The sequence below is a fragment of the Bufo gargarizans genome, chromosome 5 (genome assembly GCF_014858855.1).
Source record: "Bufo gargarizans isolate SCDJY-AF-19 chromosome 5, ASM1485885v1, whole genome shotgun sequence".
Taxonomy (NCBI): Eukaryota; Metazoa; Chordata; class Amphibia; order Anura; family Bufonidae; genus Bufo; species Bufo gargarizans.
In genome coordinates, this window is record NC_058084.1 from 440,842,912 (window position 1) to 440,861,387 (window position 18,476).

The 18,476-nt window shown below is 43.8% G+C and overlaps 1 protein-coding gene across 1 annotated transcript in view; it reads right to left on the reverse strand.

Moving 5' to 3' along the window:
- Positions 1 to 1,410: 1,410 nt before the first annotated feature.
- Positions 1,411 to 18,476, reverse strand: part of LOC122939501 (nebulette-like) — a 64,589-nt gene continuing 47,523 nt past the window's right edge. The window contains exons 7-10 of the mRNA XM_044295570.1: positions 14,115 to 14,225; positions 6,672 to 6,776; positions 2,736 to 2,837; positions 1,411 to 1,545 (exon numbers count right to left, since the gene is read on the reverse strand). Coding sequence (XP_044151505.1) covers positions 1,411 to 1,545; positions 2,736 to 2,837; positions 6,672 to 6,776; positions 14,115 to 14,225 — 453 coding nt within the window. The remainder of the gene's footprint in view (positions 1,546 to 2,735; positions 2,838 to 6,671; positions 6,777 to 14,114; positions 14,226 to 18,476) is intronic.

The window sequence follows — 18,476 nt, forward strand, 5'->3', positions numbered from 1 at the left end:
AAATAACAAGTGTGAACTCAGCCTTACAGATCGATGTAAGCTCCAGGTATAAGGAACCGTGCAGAGGCCCAACATCCTACTATAGCATGAAAGAGCGCACTCCTTTTACACCGTCGTCAGCCGATTCCACATAGATGTCTACAGAACCTGTTCTATTAAACGCATATACAAGTAGAGCCCCCCGACAGAGTGGAGAGGGTGTCAGCAGTAAGTTTGTGTTGACGTCACTGATTATTTTGCCGTTCCTCTGATCCGTCAGGACAATAACCCCCAAAAAACGGATTCTGTCTGTGGAGCATCCGCCTTCACTCAGTCAGCATTTGGTCAGCAATCCATCAGTATTGCTAAAGCCAAAAAAACAGGAGTGGATCCAAAACAGAGATGACACATGAATAGAATATTTGCATGTCTTCTGTGTTTTGTACCCACTCCTGCTTTTGGCTACCAAATCATAAGCCAATTCTGATGCAAAATAGGGACCATGTCATGCAGGCCTCACAGCTGTGACATAGACAGGATCCGTTGTGCGTCTCATTTTTCCTTCCTTCTGACATATCAGAATAAGGGTCAAATAAATGATGATGTCAGCCAGGCCGAAAGGCAAAATAGTGGCCCAGTCATGAAGTGGGGAGGGTGGGAACAGCATGAGAAGTCCACAGAGTGGCCCTATGACATAGTGGTGAGGTGGAAGCAGCATGAGGAGACCACAGAGTGGCCCAATGCTTTAAAAATGCTTCAAAACAAATAACTGCACCGCACAAGGACAAATAAGACATATAAATATTCTCTTGTAATAAACACTGTTAATGGCTGTATCAAACAGCACTTGCACCCCAATAACAAGAACGGTTTGCTGGAATTACAGAGCTGTATAATGGCAATTTGGATCCCCAGTCAGTGCAGCAAGGTGTAATAGGATTGTTCCTATAACCCAGGCTGTAAACTCCCCTACTGAACCCTGTTCTGCTTCAATACTGTGAAATGATTCCTCCCTTTCCTTTCCCTGAACTTCTATACATACAGCAAAATAAAAGTTTAAAAAAAAATTCTACCACTGTCCCTAGTGCCTGCTGACGTCTCTCCCTGCACTAAGTACACTGGAAGATGGCTGAATCCAAGATGGCTGAGGCTATTTATAGGGCTGTGACATCACAGGGCTGGCTGGCTGCTGATTGGCTGCATGCATGGCATTATGGGTGATCCCTCGTTCCCAGAGTTCTTTGCTCCATGTCCTTACATGTGCAGCAGCCATTTTATGAAAAAAAATTGATTCGTTACCATGAAGCGTGAGGAAATTCGGATTTGGTGCGAATCAAATTTTTCCTGAAATTCAGATCAAATTCCACTTCATCAACTTCGATTCACTCATCTAAAAAAAATACATACATATACCACCTGCATACATATATATTATACATAAATCAGCATACGTACATCACTCGCCAAGTCTGTTGCAGCTTGGGCACTCCTGAAGACAGCGCTGTCCAGGGGGTTGTAGCAATGGTTCTTACCCTTCATTTCCTTGAAATGTTCCTTGTATTTCACCTGAAAGAAAAACATTTGTGTGGATTCTGTAAATGACCTTACCCCAGGGGTTTTCCCATCTCAGACAATGGGGGCATATCGCTAGGATATGCCCCCATTGTCTGATAGGTGCGGGTCCCACCGCTGGGACCTGCACCTACAACGAGAACAGAGCGGGGAAATAAACGGAGGGTGCACTGCGCATGCGCAGCAGCCCTCCATTCATTTCTATGGGGCTGACGAAAATATTGCCCCATAGAAATGAATTGGATCATGGGCTGCACATGCGCAGTGCGCTCCCATTCACTTCTATGGGAGTAGCACTTGGTGGTGGACGGACCCCGGAAAATCTGGGGTCCTCCAGCCACAGCGCTTCCCGCTTCGTTCTCGTTGTAGGTGCGGGTCCCAGCGGTGGAATCTGCACCTATCAGACAATGGTCATTGTCTGAGATGGGAATACCCCTTTAAATGGCATTATGTTTAAGGTACTTTCACACTAGCGTTTTTCTCTTCTGGCGCCGAGTTCCGTCCTAGGGGCTCAATACCAGAAAAGAACTGATCCATTTTATCCTAATGCATTCTGAATGGAGAGCAATCCATTCAGGATGCATCAGGATGTCTTCAGCTCAGTCTTTTTGCCTTTTCAGGACGGAGATAATAACGCAGCGTGCTGCGGTTTTATCTCCGTCCAAAATTCTGGATCAGTTGCCGGAATGCTGGATCCACCATTAATTTACATTGAAATGTATTAGTGCCGGATTTGGCATTAAAAATACCAGAATTCTGCAGACCAGTAAAAATGTGAAAAAATATAGAAATGGATCCGTTCTTGCAATACATTTGTGAGACGGATCTGCATCCAGATCCCTCCACAAATGCTGTCCGTTTGCATGCAGATTGCCGGATCCAGCAGGCAGTTCCGGCGACGGAACTGCTTGCCGGATCACTCTGCCGCAAGTGTGAAAGTAGCCTTACAATCTACCTCTATGGAAATTCTAACAAATCCAGATGGATCTCATTGACCTAATAGGATCCATAAGATCACCATCCGGTCAGCAGCCTACGCTAGTCTTGCCATCAAAAAGCAACAGAAAGCAGACATGTGGACAGAGCCTTAAGGCGGCCAACCTGCTGACCTGCCACCAACTTTTTTAATAAACTATTTGCAACTCTGAACCCCACGACCTAGTTACATAATGTGGAGGATTTACCTGACTGGTGATCTTTGACATTTCTTTTGCATGTTCGAAATCTGGTCTTCCCAAGACCATGGATTCTTTACTCAGGTCACCTTTGGCTTTTTTATAATCCACCTATATCAAATACGGGACAGATGTGGAGCATTTCAATAGGTTGTAGCAAATCTTCAGAAGGAAACCAACACTATACCGGACATACAGTTTTATAAGCGACAGAAAACATGTTCTAATTTCTTCTCGTAAAGATTCACTTAGAACCAACAACTGAGCACCATTTGTCCAAATTTTCATAGACAATGGGTCAGATTTACTAATTTTGAAGACACAGTAAACTTATGGGGTAACTTATCACAAACGCTGTGTAGAATTTTGACCCAAAATGTTGCATCTTAGACCACACCCCTTTTCAACAATTTACGACAATTTCTAGGTGCATTCACGGTAGTAAGTGTGGGCCAACGTGGCTCGAACAATTTCTAAAAACTGGTAGCAAAGACAAAGGGATGAATTTTTCATGTCTGGTATTTTTGATGTCAGCTTTGACAGGGGGGCAGTTTTTTGTGACATATGTCGCATTATGTTTTAAATCTTTAACTATGTCCATTCTTACACCAACCACCCACTGGAGCGATACTGCCTAAAAATTTTGTGACATTTTCAAAAAGTTGTAATTTGCAAATGGCTCTAATTTCATAGTGCACATGGTTAATAAAGGTGTCCTACAGATGTAAAGACACAATGGGGGTCATTTATGACCAAAGTGACGCCACGCTTTGGTGTATATTTGGTGCACATTTTATCGCAAAGGTGATTTGCTGAAAAATCTGCGACTTCTTCCCCTTCCACACCATGTACGCCAGTTCTAAAAGAAAAAAAAAAAAAAAAAAGACATGGGGCGGGCGGGGAAGAGGCAGACCGGTCTCATTTAGCATTTTCTATGTAAGTTTTTTGCATAGAAAATTATCTAAATCTACGATGGAAAGAGAGCTGGGGTAGATTTAAGGCTGTTGGGGTCCATCCGGGGAGCATTAAGCCCTAGCAGAGGGGAATTAAGACCAGCGTTTAAAAAAAAAATCTAAATAAATGACCCCAAATGTTTCAGAAAATATGTCAGAAAAGGGGCACAAAAACATTTCATCTACGAATGTATACCAGACTTGCCTACAGAGCTCCAACTCCCACAATGTTACTACTCGAGATACGTGATAATATTCTTGCTGCCTACAGCTTCCGCTAGTAGAGAGCTTACAACAGACTTATATAGCTCTCATTAATAAAAAATAAAAAAAATAAAAAAAAATCATATAGTAAATGACAATCTTTCCTAACAAAACTAGAACCAGCCCTTTACCTCACATGAAACCAGAGATCTCCCCATGTATTGCTCTAATTGCTAACTGCTACATTTATTTCAAGCTGACAGCTCAGGGGGCGTGTCCTGTCTCTGGGGTGTGCCTTTTCTGCAGCAGCTCAGTAGACATGTCCTTTCTAAGGGGGTGTGTCCTTTCTATCACAGCTCAAGGGGCATGTCCTTTATCATGCAGCTCTCTCCATATAACAGCTCAGGTTTCATGTCCTTTCTGCTGCAGCTGTCACAGATTCTAACAATAACTGGAAGGATTGAACTGAGCATGTGCAACCACCTAAGTAGGTGGATTTGCACATGACCATACAGATATAAACACCAGGGGGCACCATTATAATGAAGTAAAGATAATATCTCACGGCAGGAGAATTATTGTAACAGAAAGTCCGTTTTTCATGCTGAATGACGTTATAATAAGGCCTGTCTGACCATGACAACTCCTCATTAAATGTCCTATTACAGCCCATGGACATCATAAAGAGGGTTCCCAGAACGGTCATTCTTTAAAATGCCTGGCATGTAGTGCCATAGGGGCAACTGTGTGTCTGGTCACAGCTCCCCCAGGGATAACAGTTGACTGGCAAGGGTTACAGCAGCCTTCATTTTAAAAAGGGATTACCCTCATGAGACAACCCCCAAAATATGATGAGCAGGCTTTTTTTTTTTTTTTTTTTTTTTCATTTAAAGGGCTTGTCTTTGAATTTTAAAAAATCTCAGCAGAGCAGACAGAATTACAAAATAAAGACTACAAAAATGGAGGGACCTTCATCAGATGCTAAACGTTATCATTTCTTTTATAAGTCTGTCTACTTCCCTGGGAATAAAAAAAAATAACCCCTTCACGGTAACTATTTGGCTATGTGAAGGGAAGTAGGAAATTTTTAGCTCTGTATCAGAAAAATGAAGATAGATGAAGATTGAAATGATTTGCCAATCTCATATGACCATTATTAATATCTGAACATATGTTGTATTATTAGCCAGCACTGTCAATTGTTACACATTATTGTTGCTGGGCAACAAGCCTCTTGTGATACAATTGTATCAACCATAAATCCAGTCAAATTTCAAATCATAAACAGCGATTCCCTCTCCCTCTAAGGGCTCATGCACACAACCATAGTCTGTTTAGCGGTCTGCAAACTGCAGATCCGCATTTTGTGGAACGGAAAGTCCTGGCCTCTACAGAACAACCCTATCCTCGTCCGTAAAACGGAACGGACATACGGAGGTGGACAGCCCACAGTGTGCTGTCCGCAACTTTTTTTGGCCCCACTGAAGTGAATGGGTCCACATCCAACCCACACAAAATGCGGATGAGGGAAAAAATATTATGTTCGTGTGCATGAGCCCTAAGGCAGGCATGTCCAAACTGCGGCCCTCCAGCTGTTCCAAAACTACAACTCCCAGCATGCCTGGATAGCTTACAGCTATTAGAGCATGCTGGGAGTTGTAGTTTTGCAACAGCTGGAGGGCCGCAGTTTGGACATGCCTGCCTTAAGGGAATCCTGCAAGGGGCTTGTTCACATCTGCATTAGAGGAACAGAAAAATAAAAAGAGCAAAGAAAGCTATAAAAGCAATGCATTAAGCAGATTCAACGATGGATAGAAAAGGAACACCTTCTGTTTCTATCCGTCATCCATAACATATGACTATAATGTAAAAAAAAAATGAAAGCTTTAGGGCTCATGCACACGAATGTATTTTCTTTCTGCTTCCGTTCTTTTTGCGGACAGTATGTGGAACCATTCACTTCAATAGGTCCACAAAAGCAATGGAAGGTACTCTGTGTGCATTCCGTTTTTCCGTTCCTCCAAAAAGTAGTGCATGTACTATTATTATCCACAAATCACGGTCCGAGGCTCCATTCAAGTCAATGGGTCCGCAGAAAATACGGAACGCACACGGAACACATCCGTATTTTGCGGATCCATACTGTAGAAATGCTATGTCCAGCCCATATTGCTCAGGTGTTTGGTGATTAATAAGTCACTGTTTCCATATACAATTTGCAAAAAATGGATCAAATACGGAAACCATACGGATATGTTTTGTGCAATAACGGAACAGAAGATTTAAATCAGAGAAGAAAAAAAAAACGCAAAACAACAACGGTCGTGTGCATGAGCCCTTATTCTGTCAGGTACCCGTTATTTTTGGCAGAACAAAAAGTCCTCAGAGAAGACTTTTTCCTATGCAAAAAATTGCAGAAACCTAAAGGAGCGGACACCAACTGCATAACTGATGCTCAAAATCACCCATTTAAACAAAGTGAATTTTTAGATTTTTCCATTTCTCTGACTGAACAGAATAATGGAAAAGTCAATACAGATGTGAACAAAACTACTCCAATCCCTAAAGTAGATAGATAGATAGATAGATAGATAGATAGATAGATAGGAGATAGATATGAGATAGATATGAGATAGATATATAGATAGATAGATATATATAAAGAAAGATAGATATATGATAGAGAGATAGATAGATATATATTAAATAGATAGATAGATAGATAGATAGATAAGGGATAGATAGATAATAGATAGATATGATATAAATAGATAGATAGATAGATTACATTGCTTATGATCTTGGAGATCTCTGTAGCCTTCCGTATGTCTGGTCTGTTCATCACTTCAGTGTATTTGTGGATCTCCTGTGCATTTTTCTTCTTATAACTTACCTGCAAGAAACAAAAAAACATCAGGCCAGGCTCTTACACAAATTTTTTTTTATTTATTTCTCTAACTTACTGGAAATTCTTAAGTTTTGATTAAAAGGAATCAGCAATATCCATTTTTTTTTACTAATTACAACCAGATATTGATACATATTCCTTTTTTCTAAGCTGTTTTTATCATATTTTTATTGTATTTTGTATTCTATTTTCTGTACCTGCTTTCGTGGGAATCCATCTTGTCTGTGCAGCTACACCACACAGAGATTTACTTTATGGGTACGTCCACATGCCGGATTTTGATGCTGTTGTTCATTTTGATTGCCACAGATCTGCTCGCGGCTTAGCTCCATTGAATGGAGCTAAACCGCGAGCAAACACCCACTGTGGCTTCCAGCACTGTCTATTCGGACACCATGCAAAGAAGGAACGTGTCCCTTTATGCATGTGGCTACGGCAGGAATTTTGGCATGAAGTCTGCACCAAAATTCCAGCAGCATAAACTGCCATGTGAATGTCCCCTATAGTGGCCACATGGACCACAGGAATATATAATCCGGAGGGGACTCATACATCTTTGTGGGCATGCTCTGTGACATGTGCAGAAGTCACTGTGCAGGGAGGGGGAGGAGGTGAGCTGTGACTATCACCCGCTGTCAATGGCGGATCGTGTGCTATCTATATATAGGTGCTAGCGGTCATCGTAAGCCTATTATTATACTGGATGGGGATCAGAGTGTTTTTAATATATAGTGGCATGGAAAGTTAAAAAATAAATAAAAAATCTTAAAAATATGCTTAACATAACATTTATTATATTATTATATTATATATTTTAAACAGCTACTTTTCTGATGACACATTTCCTCATAATCAGCAGATATTTAAAGACGAGCAAATCCTCCCACGCTATCGGTTTTCCTTTGGGGGTTTTCGTATTATAACAACTTATCCCCTATCCTAGGATAGAAGATAAGTGTCTGATCAGTGGGGCTCCAACCACTGGGGTCCCGACAGTCACGAGAATGGGGCAACTTGTTCGCCTATTTGAATGGAGTGGCGCACATGCCTGCATGTCCACCGGTCCATTCAGCTCTATGGAACTGCTGGAAGTGCTCAGCTATCACCCGCAGCCCAATAGAGTTAAATGAAGCAGTAGGGCCCCAGCAGTCCGACCCCCGCCGATCAGACACATAAGTTGTTGTTATGCTAAAACCCCTTTAAAAGATTTTTCTGCCAAAATGCTAAATTCCAGTATTTTGATACCTTTAACTCTATATCTACAGCTCCATCCAAAATTCCTTAGCCCTTTTATTGATCACAGCTCAAAATATGAGAGAAAGTAGTAGGCCAGCTAGATATTTTTAAAGGTCATGGACACCTTTGGAGGCAATTAATTTTTTATGATTGCATTTTACTCATTTTGGAATAAAAATAATTTTTTCTATTGGTTTCAATTTATAAAAAATATTGAACCATTCTGTCACAAAGGGTTAACTGTTTGTCTAGCTGCGTGAATCGTACTTTTTACTTTCACTTTGTGCTCTAATAACCCTTATCTCTAAATTACTAATTTGAGGCTAGATTCACACATTCAACGGCAGGGACCTCCGGCAGGGACCTCCGGCGGATGAACAGCCTGTCGAATCCGTCCTGCTGCTAGTGAACGCGTGCCCCCGGACTACATGTAGTAACTTTTATTTTGGCGGCCTCTCTGCATGCGCTACCGTGCTGCAGCCGGAACTCCGCCCCTGCCCCCATTATAGTCAATCAGTCTGCTCCGGCAGTCCGGGGGCACGCGTTCACTAGCGGCAGAACGGATCCGACAGGCTGTTCACCTACCGAAACAGCCTGCCAGAGGTCTGTGCCGCTAGTGTGAAAGTACCCTAAACCACATGCTCTATTAGAGCATCTCAGCTCTGTACAGAGAAAAGGGTTTAATATTTGTAATAAAGACCAATAAAAAAAAGGATTTCAGCTCAAAATGAGTGCAATGCAATAATAAAAGATTGCCCCCAAAGGTGTACATAGCCTTTAAGGATTGGTAAAGTATAGGAATTTGTTTTATGTAATGTTTATGTTCTCGTCTTATCTTGTTACTCTTTGAAAGTAAGGAAATAGAATGGGGGTCATTTATCAAAGTGTTCTATGCCAGCACTTGATTGATCCTGCGCTGCTGGAGGATTGGCCTAATTAATGAAGAGGCACAGGCATCCCAAAAAATTAGGGGCATCCTCCATGCGCCTGGGGTGAAATATACTCCAATCCCTGACTGGAATAGATTTCTGACATTATTTACGCCTGTTTCCATGTATAAATGCTAGTGAATTTGGCCCCTAATACTCCTCAGTGATGAGGATCAGTGATGGCCAGTTCGCAGTGTTCGCCAGCGAAAACATGTGAGCTGCCATCTTAACTCACAAGTCCGGCGATGCACAGGTAAGTCCTTACCTGTGCCTGTGCCGAGAGCCGGTCTGAAATCAAATGCGGTCACCGGGAGCAGGCAGTTCCGAGAAGAGCCCAATGAAGGCCCCCGGCGTCTGTTCTCGGAACTGCCTGCTCCCGGTGACCGCATGTGATTTCAGACCGGCTCCCGGCACAGGCACAGGAAAGGGCTTACCTGTGCATCGCCGGACTTGTGAATCAAGATGGTAGCCCGCATGTGTTCGCTGGTGAACACTTTGAACTGGCCATCACTGATGAGGATGGCATAAAAATGTAGTGCCACAAAAAGGGGACTTTTTTTACACCAATTTAGTGTTAGTAAGTGACCCCCAATAGATTTATTATTACAGTACATCCCGCCACACTAACATTTGGAACATTGCTAAAAAAAAAAGTATAATTATTATGTCTTTTTGTATCTGTTTTAAATAAATGTGCTATTGTGCAAAAGTTACATAGTTAATATGGTTGAAAAAAGACTCAAGTCCATCAAGTTCAACCAAGGGATAGGAGGGGATGCGAATTTTAGAAAATGGGGAGTTAGACCAAGATTTCTAAACATTTTTATAAGCATTAATGTCTTTTACTTTTTAGAATTCATCTAAGCTCTTTTTAAAACAGTCCACTGTTCCTGTTGTGACCACCTCCGGATGTGACTATTCCACAGATTTACAGTTCTTACAGTAAAAATAGCCTTGACGCCTCGGGAGACTGAACTTTTTCTTCTCCAGACGGAGGCAGTTCGCCCTTGTTTTTTGAGGGGATTTTACATTAAACATCTTTTCGCCATATTTTTTGTACAGCCCATTTATAAATTTGTATAGTGTCTCCTCTTCTCAAGACTTAATACATTTAAATTATTTTAATCTGTCAGCTCAGTAGGCAGAAAACACACAGACAGTGAGCCCTGACTAGAACCCAATCTGCTTACTCTGCCTATTTGCAGTGCAAGCCCTAAGTGGCAAGTCCGCAACTGGTTGACGTTCCCTGTTCTGCTAAGTGCAAGACAAACACACGTGTAAAAAGTGGAAGGGTCCAGCTTCTGATAAAATAATATCCTTTATTCGATGCGGTAAAATCCATACAAAACAAGACAGATGCAAAATCGCCGCGTTTCGGATCTCAAGTTAATGATCCTTACTCATACCATGACTAAGGATTGTTAACTTGAGATCTGAAATGCCTGCAATTTTGCATCTGTCTTGTTTTGTATAGATTTTTCCGCATCGAAAAAAGGATATTGTTTTATCAGAATGCTGGAGCCTTCCACTTTTTACACAGTTTATATTGACTTTGTCCTGGCCACATCCGTGCCTCTGATACGATACTCAGGTGAGCGCTGCCATTTGACTTTCTATAGTTATAAGACAAACACAAACACACACACAGGCGACAAAACACAAACACGCTGTCGCACGGGAATGGGTCGGAACCGGTCGGACAATACAGTACCAATTCAGAAGACAGAGGGTAGTCAGAAAAGCCAAGCCAAAGTCAGAACCAGGCGGGAGTCACAGTACCAAATCACAAGACAGAGTGGTCAAGAGGCAAGCTGAGGTCAAAACAAATAGCAAGTCAATACACACAGAATGGTACCGGGGGCACAGCAAGGTAGTAAAACCTATAACTGGAAAGGTTGCATTGCCAGCAGGGGATTTAAATAGAGCGCCGAGCCCCTGGATCAGAACCAAATGGGGACGTGGCTTAGACAGTGCGTCACAGGGGGCGCGACCCAGCATAGTGTCTCACACTGGCCACGCTGCAACACAAAAGGGCATTACTGGAGCCCGGGCAGGTAAGCTAGTGACATAATCTTTCTTCATAACTAAGACCCTCCATGCCCCTTATTAGTTTAGTCACTCTCCTTTGTACTCTCTGCTGCTCCAGAGCATCCTTTCTCTGGACTGGTACCCAGAACTGAACTGGATATTCCAGTAGTAAACAAAAAAGCAAATATTATTATTTATGTTGCCCAGAGAATAGTGCCAACATTTAAACTGTAAAAATGGGAATTGCAGGTTTTTTCCATTCTCCCTCCAAAGAAACTTAATCAATACCATTGAAACTCAACCTGGATAAAAAACAAGCCCCAGTATGACTGTGTGGATGGAAAGATAAGGTGAAAAAATTCCTCCAGTCGCCAAATAAGCCCCTGTCCTAAAATAGCTTTTAATTCTAGTTCCTTCATTAACCGCTCTCTCGTTTGCTCTGTACATCTCACCTCGTTTTAACCTCTAATTAGAAGTATAAATATCATAGACAGAGGATAATTTCTCTTTCTGCCAGACGGGAGAGAGATGGCAGTAAAAATAGCGTAATACATTCCATTCAGTTTATGCTGATCAGCGCTAACACCTCTTCACGTCAGCGGATGCGCGGAATCCTATAATGAATCCCCTGCTAAAACGGATTCACATGTAAGTAGAGCAAGACCTGTACTGTACAATGAGACCAACACAGGCCCTGAAGCATGGAGGACCCAAAAGGTCTCTCTCACCCTTACGAGTAGGCCAGTACTATAAATGACATAGATTTCGCATTGGGGCCCAGGAACTCCAAGTTACCCCTGTATACATCATGAAGATATGTGGAACCCCAAGCATCACAAGCATAGGTGCTTCTTTAGCATCTCATTCAGAGCTTTGATACCTGTGACTGAGTAGAGATGTGTTTCAGCAAATGTTGGTGACGCAACCCTACAGAAGAGAGATCTGGCCTTTGCCACCCAACTAAGCTACCGGACAGAAGAGCCATGAGGAACCAGAGTGATGGGACCAGGTAGGATCACGAGAGCTCAGCGATTATAGATCAGGGATGGCTAACCTGCGGCTCTCCAGCTGTACAACTCCCATCATACCCTGATGAAAGCTGTTCGCTGTAGGCAGTATGGGTATGCTGGGAGTTGTAGTTTTGAAACAGCTGGAGAGCCTCAGGTTGGCCATCCCTGTTATAGAGGGTCAGGCGAGCAAAAAGTGAATCCTTGGCATGAAAAAAGACTAGGACACACCTGGTTACCAACTTTTGTGTTGGTAAAATTGGGACTCCCGAATTGTCTATATAAACCGCACCCATTTTCTAACTGGGACAAACTTAAGTTCCTGAAAATTTGGGATAAACCCGGCAAATTCATGACAGTTGGCAACTAGGATGACAGTGTGCAAGATGAACCCAACTCAAGGGTATCAAGGAGTTTGCAGACTGCAGGAATAATGCAGAATGTGATGTCACAGTAATGTCATAATATGGAAATAATGTACACAGTGATCTCATACTACAGTGATAATACACAGACTGATGTGGCAGAAAAGGAACAATGTTTAGTCTTATGTCTCAATAGTGGGATAATGCATACAGTGATGTCACAGTAAAGGGATGATATAGGCAGTGATGTCACAGTACAGGGATGATATAGGCAGTGATGTCACAGTACAGGAATGATATAGGCAGTGATGTCACAGTACGGGGATAATAAACACAGTGATGTCACAGTACAGGGATGATATAGGCAGTGATGTTACAATACAGTGACATCGTAATGTCAAAGTTCAAGGATAATAAACACTGATGTCACAGTACAGATATAATAAAACAGTAAGTCTTAGTACAGGGAAAATAAACACAGTGATGTCACAGTACAGAGATTATATAGGCAGTGATGTCACAGTACGGGGATAATATACACAGTGATGTCACAGTACAGCAATAATAAACACAGTGATGTCACAGTACAGCAATAATAAACAATGATGTCACAGTACGGGGATAATAAACACAGTGATGTCATAGTACGGGCATAATATAGGCAGCAATAGGCAGATGTCACAATCTACACAGTTGCAGCACAGGAATTATACAAACAGTACAGGGATAACGCACACTATTATTACATAGCGCAGGCACCTGTTACCTCACAGCCTAAGAAAAACCTTAGTGATTTTTTTTATTCCTTGAACCGGAGGGTCACTTTAACCAAACAAAAGTCCTTGAAAAAGTCAAGTTAAAGTTTGCTGCCACTGTATCTCGGATATCTCCAGTTATAGGACTCGTACTTGTATATATGTGACTAATGCTGGCAGCTATTGTATAAGCGTCATCATTCCGCTTCAGCGCTCTGTAACATATATGCTGCGGCTCTCCGCTCTGTATAATCGGGACAGACACTGATTTTATATGTAAAAAAATTGAAAATGATCATTCGCCGTCAGTTACTGCATGTTCGGCTGATTAAGTCATTCCGGGTTTTTTTGCTAATCTTTCACCTCATTAATATACAGACTACGCTTGATTAGTCGCCGAACTTGTCTCCGTCTTCCCTCGCTAATATGTAAATTCATTCACTTCTGTGGTTTAATTAAGTTACAAGAGGAAATCTCTAGATTGTATGTACATCTTATGGTGAATATATCATTTCCATTAAAACAGCGCTGGCTTGATTAAACATTTTACCAGGCTTGGACAGGATTAGAAAAACACAACTGCTTTCTCCTAACAACAGCGCCACCCGCGTCCACAGGTGATTTCTGGTATTGCAGCCCAGTCCTGTTTGTTTCAATGGAGCTAGGCTGCATTACCGGCAACAACCCCGGACTGGTGTGGCGCTGTTACTGGAACAAAACAGCTGCTGTGTTTTTCTAATCATGGACAGTCCCTTTATTATTGGCTACATATATATATTTTAGATAGACCATTAATTACTGATTGGTGGAGGTCTGACCATCGCTCCCACCGATCCCCAGAGTGATGGACCAATCATGCACGGCACTGTTCCATAGGACTAGATCACACACAGCATGGTCTCTGAAGACAGTGTAGGTGGGGGTCCCACACGTTAGCCCCCACCAGACAGACATATCTAATCAATGGGAAAACCCCAGACTAGAAAGCTGTACATTTACTCACATTGCTCTGGTGTCTGTTGACTTCCATCGCGTGCTTGATGTCTGGGGGCTCTAGCATTTGAGCGTAAGTAGATTTTCCCTTATCTGCATCGTGTTTTTGCTTGTAAAGAACCTGCAAGAAATATCCGCGTTATACAACAACTCAGCTCTCCGTATAGTAATGGCAAAACCAAGGCAATGCTTTAATCTAACACTTGCCCAAAAATGTTAAAGTGGACCAGGCTGCCCCCTCTCCTGACATGTCTGTTTAAGTAACCGCTTGCATCCTTCTTGTGATAATTCTGGAACATCTATTCTTAGGAGTCTATGTTGTGCCATTCCTCTATTATTCCTGCTAGAAGTTGAATTGCCAGCAGTTTGCATTGAAGGTCCAGATGGGTGTCAACAGTTAGGGCTGTGTCCCTGCAAAGTCCTGCCAGTGTTAGACTGATAATAGCCACCTGGACCTTTAGGTCTCTTTCACACGAGCGAGTTTTCCGCGCGGTTGCAATGCGTGACGTGAATGCATAGCACCCGCACTAAATCCTGACCCATTCATTTCAATGGGTCTGTGTACATGAGCGTTTTTTTCCACGCATCAGTTCTGCGTTGCGTGAGAATCGCAGCATGTTCTATATTCTACGTTTTTCACGCAGCCCTGGCCCCATAGAAGTGAATGGGGCTTCAGTGAAAAACGCATTGTATCCGCAAGCAAGTGCGGATGCGATGTGTTTTTCACTAATGGGTGCTAAGAGATGTTGTTTGTAAGCCTTCAGTTTTTTATCACGCGCGTGAAAAACGCATCAAAACGCATTGCACCCGCGCAGAAAAAACTGAACAAATGAACGCAATCGCAGACAAAACTGATTGAACTTGCTTGCAAAATGGTACAAGTTTCACTGAACGCATCTGGACCTAATCCGTCACGCTCGTGTGAAAGAGGCTTTAGGCCCCTTGCAGACGAGCGTTCCTCACGCAGCGAGTCCGCAACGCAGCTCCCGGCCTGACCTCCCAGCGCCGCCGGGGGTCCCATAGCATTATATTGATTTATGATGCTATGTAACCCTTAGGTCTCTTTCACACGGGTGTCATGTTTTGGCTCAGGATGCGTCCCGGGTGCATTGCGGCAAACCCGCGCAAGTAGGTACGCAATTTCAGTAAGTTTTGACTGCGATTGCGTTCTGTTGTTCCGTTTTTATCGCACGGGTGCAATGTGTTTTGCACCCGAGTGATACAAAACTGAATGTGGTACCCAGACCCGAACTTCTTCACAGAAGTTCAGGTTTGGGTTAGTTGTAGTGTAGATTGTACTATTTCCCCTTATAACATGGTTATAAGGGAAAATAATAGCATTCTGACTACAGAATGCATAGTACAATAGGGCTGGAGGGGTTAAAAAATAAATAAAAAAATATTTAACTCACCTTAATCCACTTTGATGACATCACTGCGCTAATCACATGGTCCATCACATGATCCATCACCATGGTGATGGATCATGTGGCGGACCATGTGATGAGTGCGGTGACGTCATCACAGGTCCTTTTCCTCAAAGAAGAAGAAAGAAGAGATGCCGGCTGCGCGAACAGGTGGATTAAGGCGAGTTAAATTATTTTTTTATTAACCCCTCCAGCCCTATTGTACTATGCATTCTGTATTAGGAATGCTATTATTTTCCCTTATTACCATGTTATAAGGGAAAATAATAAAGATCGGGTCTCCATCCCGATCGTCACCTAGCAACCGTGCGTGAAAATCACACAGCATCCGCACTTGCTTGCGATTTTCACGCAGCCCCATTCACTTCAATGGGGCCTGCGTTGCGTTAAAAAACAAACAAAATAGAGCATGCTGCGATTTTCACGCAACGCACAAGTGATGCGTGAAAATCACCGCTCATGTGCACAGCCCTATAGAAATGAATGGGTCCGGATTCAGTGCTGGTGCAATGCGTTCACCTCACGTATCACACCCGCGTGGAAATCTCGCCCGTGTGAAAGAGGCCTAAGAGTTCTGGAATGTTATAGATAACACTGACATAATGCTGCCAGTGTTATCCAATACATTCCAGAACTGTAAGGGTTACATAGCATTATAAAGCAATATAATGCTATGTGACCCCCGGCAGCGCTGGGAGGTCAGGCCGGGAGCTGCGTTGCGGACTCGCTGCGTGAGGAACGCTTGTCTGCAAGGGGCCTTAGAGTATGGCAACATGGCGACATGTCTCGTGCGACATTTCATGTAAAGTATTTCAATGGTGTCACAATGCGACATGCTGCGACTGCGATGCAACGGCCAGAAAAAGTCCGTCCAAGTCGGATTTTTCTTTGTGACACCGTTGAAATATATTATATGAAATGTCACCATGAGCAGTACACTTATGTCAATCTGCTGGCACAGTATTTATAAGCTTCCAGTAGGAATAATAGAGGAATGACACAACATAGAGTCATAAGAATAGATGCTGCAGAACCAAAACAGACATATCAGTAGAGGTGATAGTTTCCTCTTTAATGAGGACCTGCAGCCTCTCCTGACGTGCCTTTTAGTAAGGCGAATGTACACGGCCGTGAGCGGTCTGTGGTATCCCGGCCTGGATTCCTGCTGACAGGAGGGGAGTGCACGGCGTCATTGGTTGCTCTGACACCGTGCGCTTCATGCTGCCGCTGCACTACAGTATAGATCATACCAGTGTATTACTGTAGTGCAGCGGCGGCATGAAGCACACAACGTCATATCACCCAATGTGGAACACGGCCGTGTGCATTCGGCCTAAATAATAGCTTTCCCCACAAATAATAATTTTGGTGCAACTTTTCTCATAACTCTTTAAATCTCCCTCATACAGCTCTAAATCACTGCTCCAATTCACTTAATACATGGGTGTCAAACATGCGGCCCGCAATGAATATCTTTGCGGCCCGGCAGTCTAGTATCTCTGAACATGAGCGCGCTGCTATCGGCGCGCTCATGTTCTCTCAGCAGCACAGGGAGAAGGAAGCTGTCCTCCTCCTCCCTCCCCCTGTGCTGCTGCCGCTGCCACCAATGAGAAGAGAGGGAGGGGGGAGGGGCGGGCGCACTGCGCCACCAATGAGGAGAGAGGGGCGGAGGAGGGGCGGGCGCACTGAGCCACCAATGATAGGACTATTCCCATTTCCCACACAGAGCGGCGCCCAGCGATGTCCCAGCACTCACCATTAGTCCTGGGTGCCGCTCCGTTCGCCTGCAGTGCCCCATTACTGTCTCCTCTCCTGCTCCACATGCTGCTGATTACTATCGGAGTGATGGGAGGAGACATCAGCTTTACTAGTGGGCGTTCCTTCTCCCTGCGCTGCGATTGGACAGCGCTACAGCCAGGAAGAAGGAACGCCCACTAGTGAAGCTGATGTCTCCTCCCATCGCTCCGATAGTAATCAGCAGCATGTGGAGCAGGAGAGGAGACAGTAATGGAGCACTGCAGGCGAACGGAGCGGCGCCCAGGACTAATGGTGAGTGCTGAGACATCGCTGGGCGCCGCTCTGTGTGGCCTGATAGTGAAAGTCAGTCTTTAACACAATACAGGAGGCGGGTGCCGGCAGCAGAATCGCATTGCCGGCACCCTGCCGCTGACAGGGAGCTGCGATCAGAGGCAGTTAACCCCTCAGGTGCGGCACCTAAGGGGTTAACTGCTGATCTGCCAGTACCAGCCTCCTGTATAAAGGGGTAATTTATCATTGGTGGTGCAGAGTGCCCCCCCCTCAACCCCCCATCCCATTAAAATCATTGGTGGCACAGTGCGCCAGCCCCTCTCAACCCCCCCAGTATTAAAATCATTAGTGGCAGTGGCCACAGGGACCTCTCCCCTCCCCCTCATTGGTGGTGCAGTGGCAGCTTCTGATCGGAGCCCCAGCTGTGTAAGCCTGGGGCTCCGATCAGTTACCATGGCAGCCAGGACGCTACAGAAGCCCTGGTTGCCATGGTAACATCCCTGATGCTGTGTGCACAAGGCACAGAGCAGCAGGGACAGTGTGAAGTCCTATTCACCATGATAGAGCTGAATAGGACAAGGGATGAAAGATCCCAGGTTCTCGCCCCTAAGGCTACTTTCACACTTGCGTTCAGAGCGGATCCGTCTGAGACGGATCCGCTCATATAATGCAGACGGTGGATCCGTTCAGAACGGATCCGTCTGCATTATATTGTAAAAAAAAAATATTTATTTTTTTGATGCGGCCCACATAAACTTACATTTTGTTTTTTTGGCCCATGTTAGCCTTTGAGTTTGACATGCTTGACTTAATACATTAGTAAACTGGATGCCACCAGCCACCACTAGGGGGAGTTACTGTAATAATCCCATTGCATTGCGCTCCCCCTAGTGGCAGGTGCATGAAAATGCAGTGCT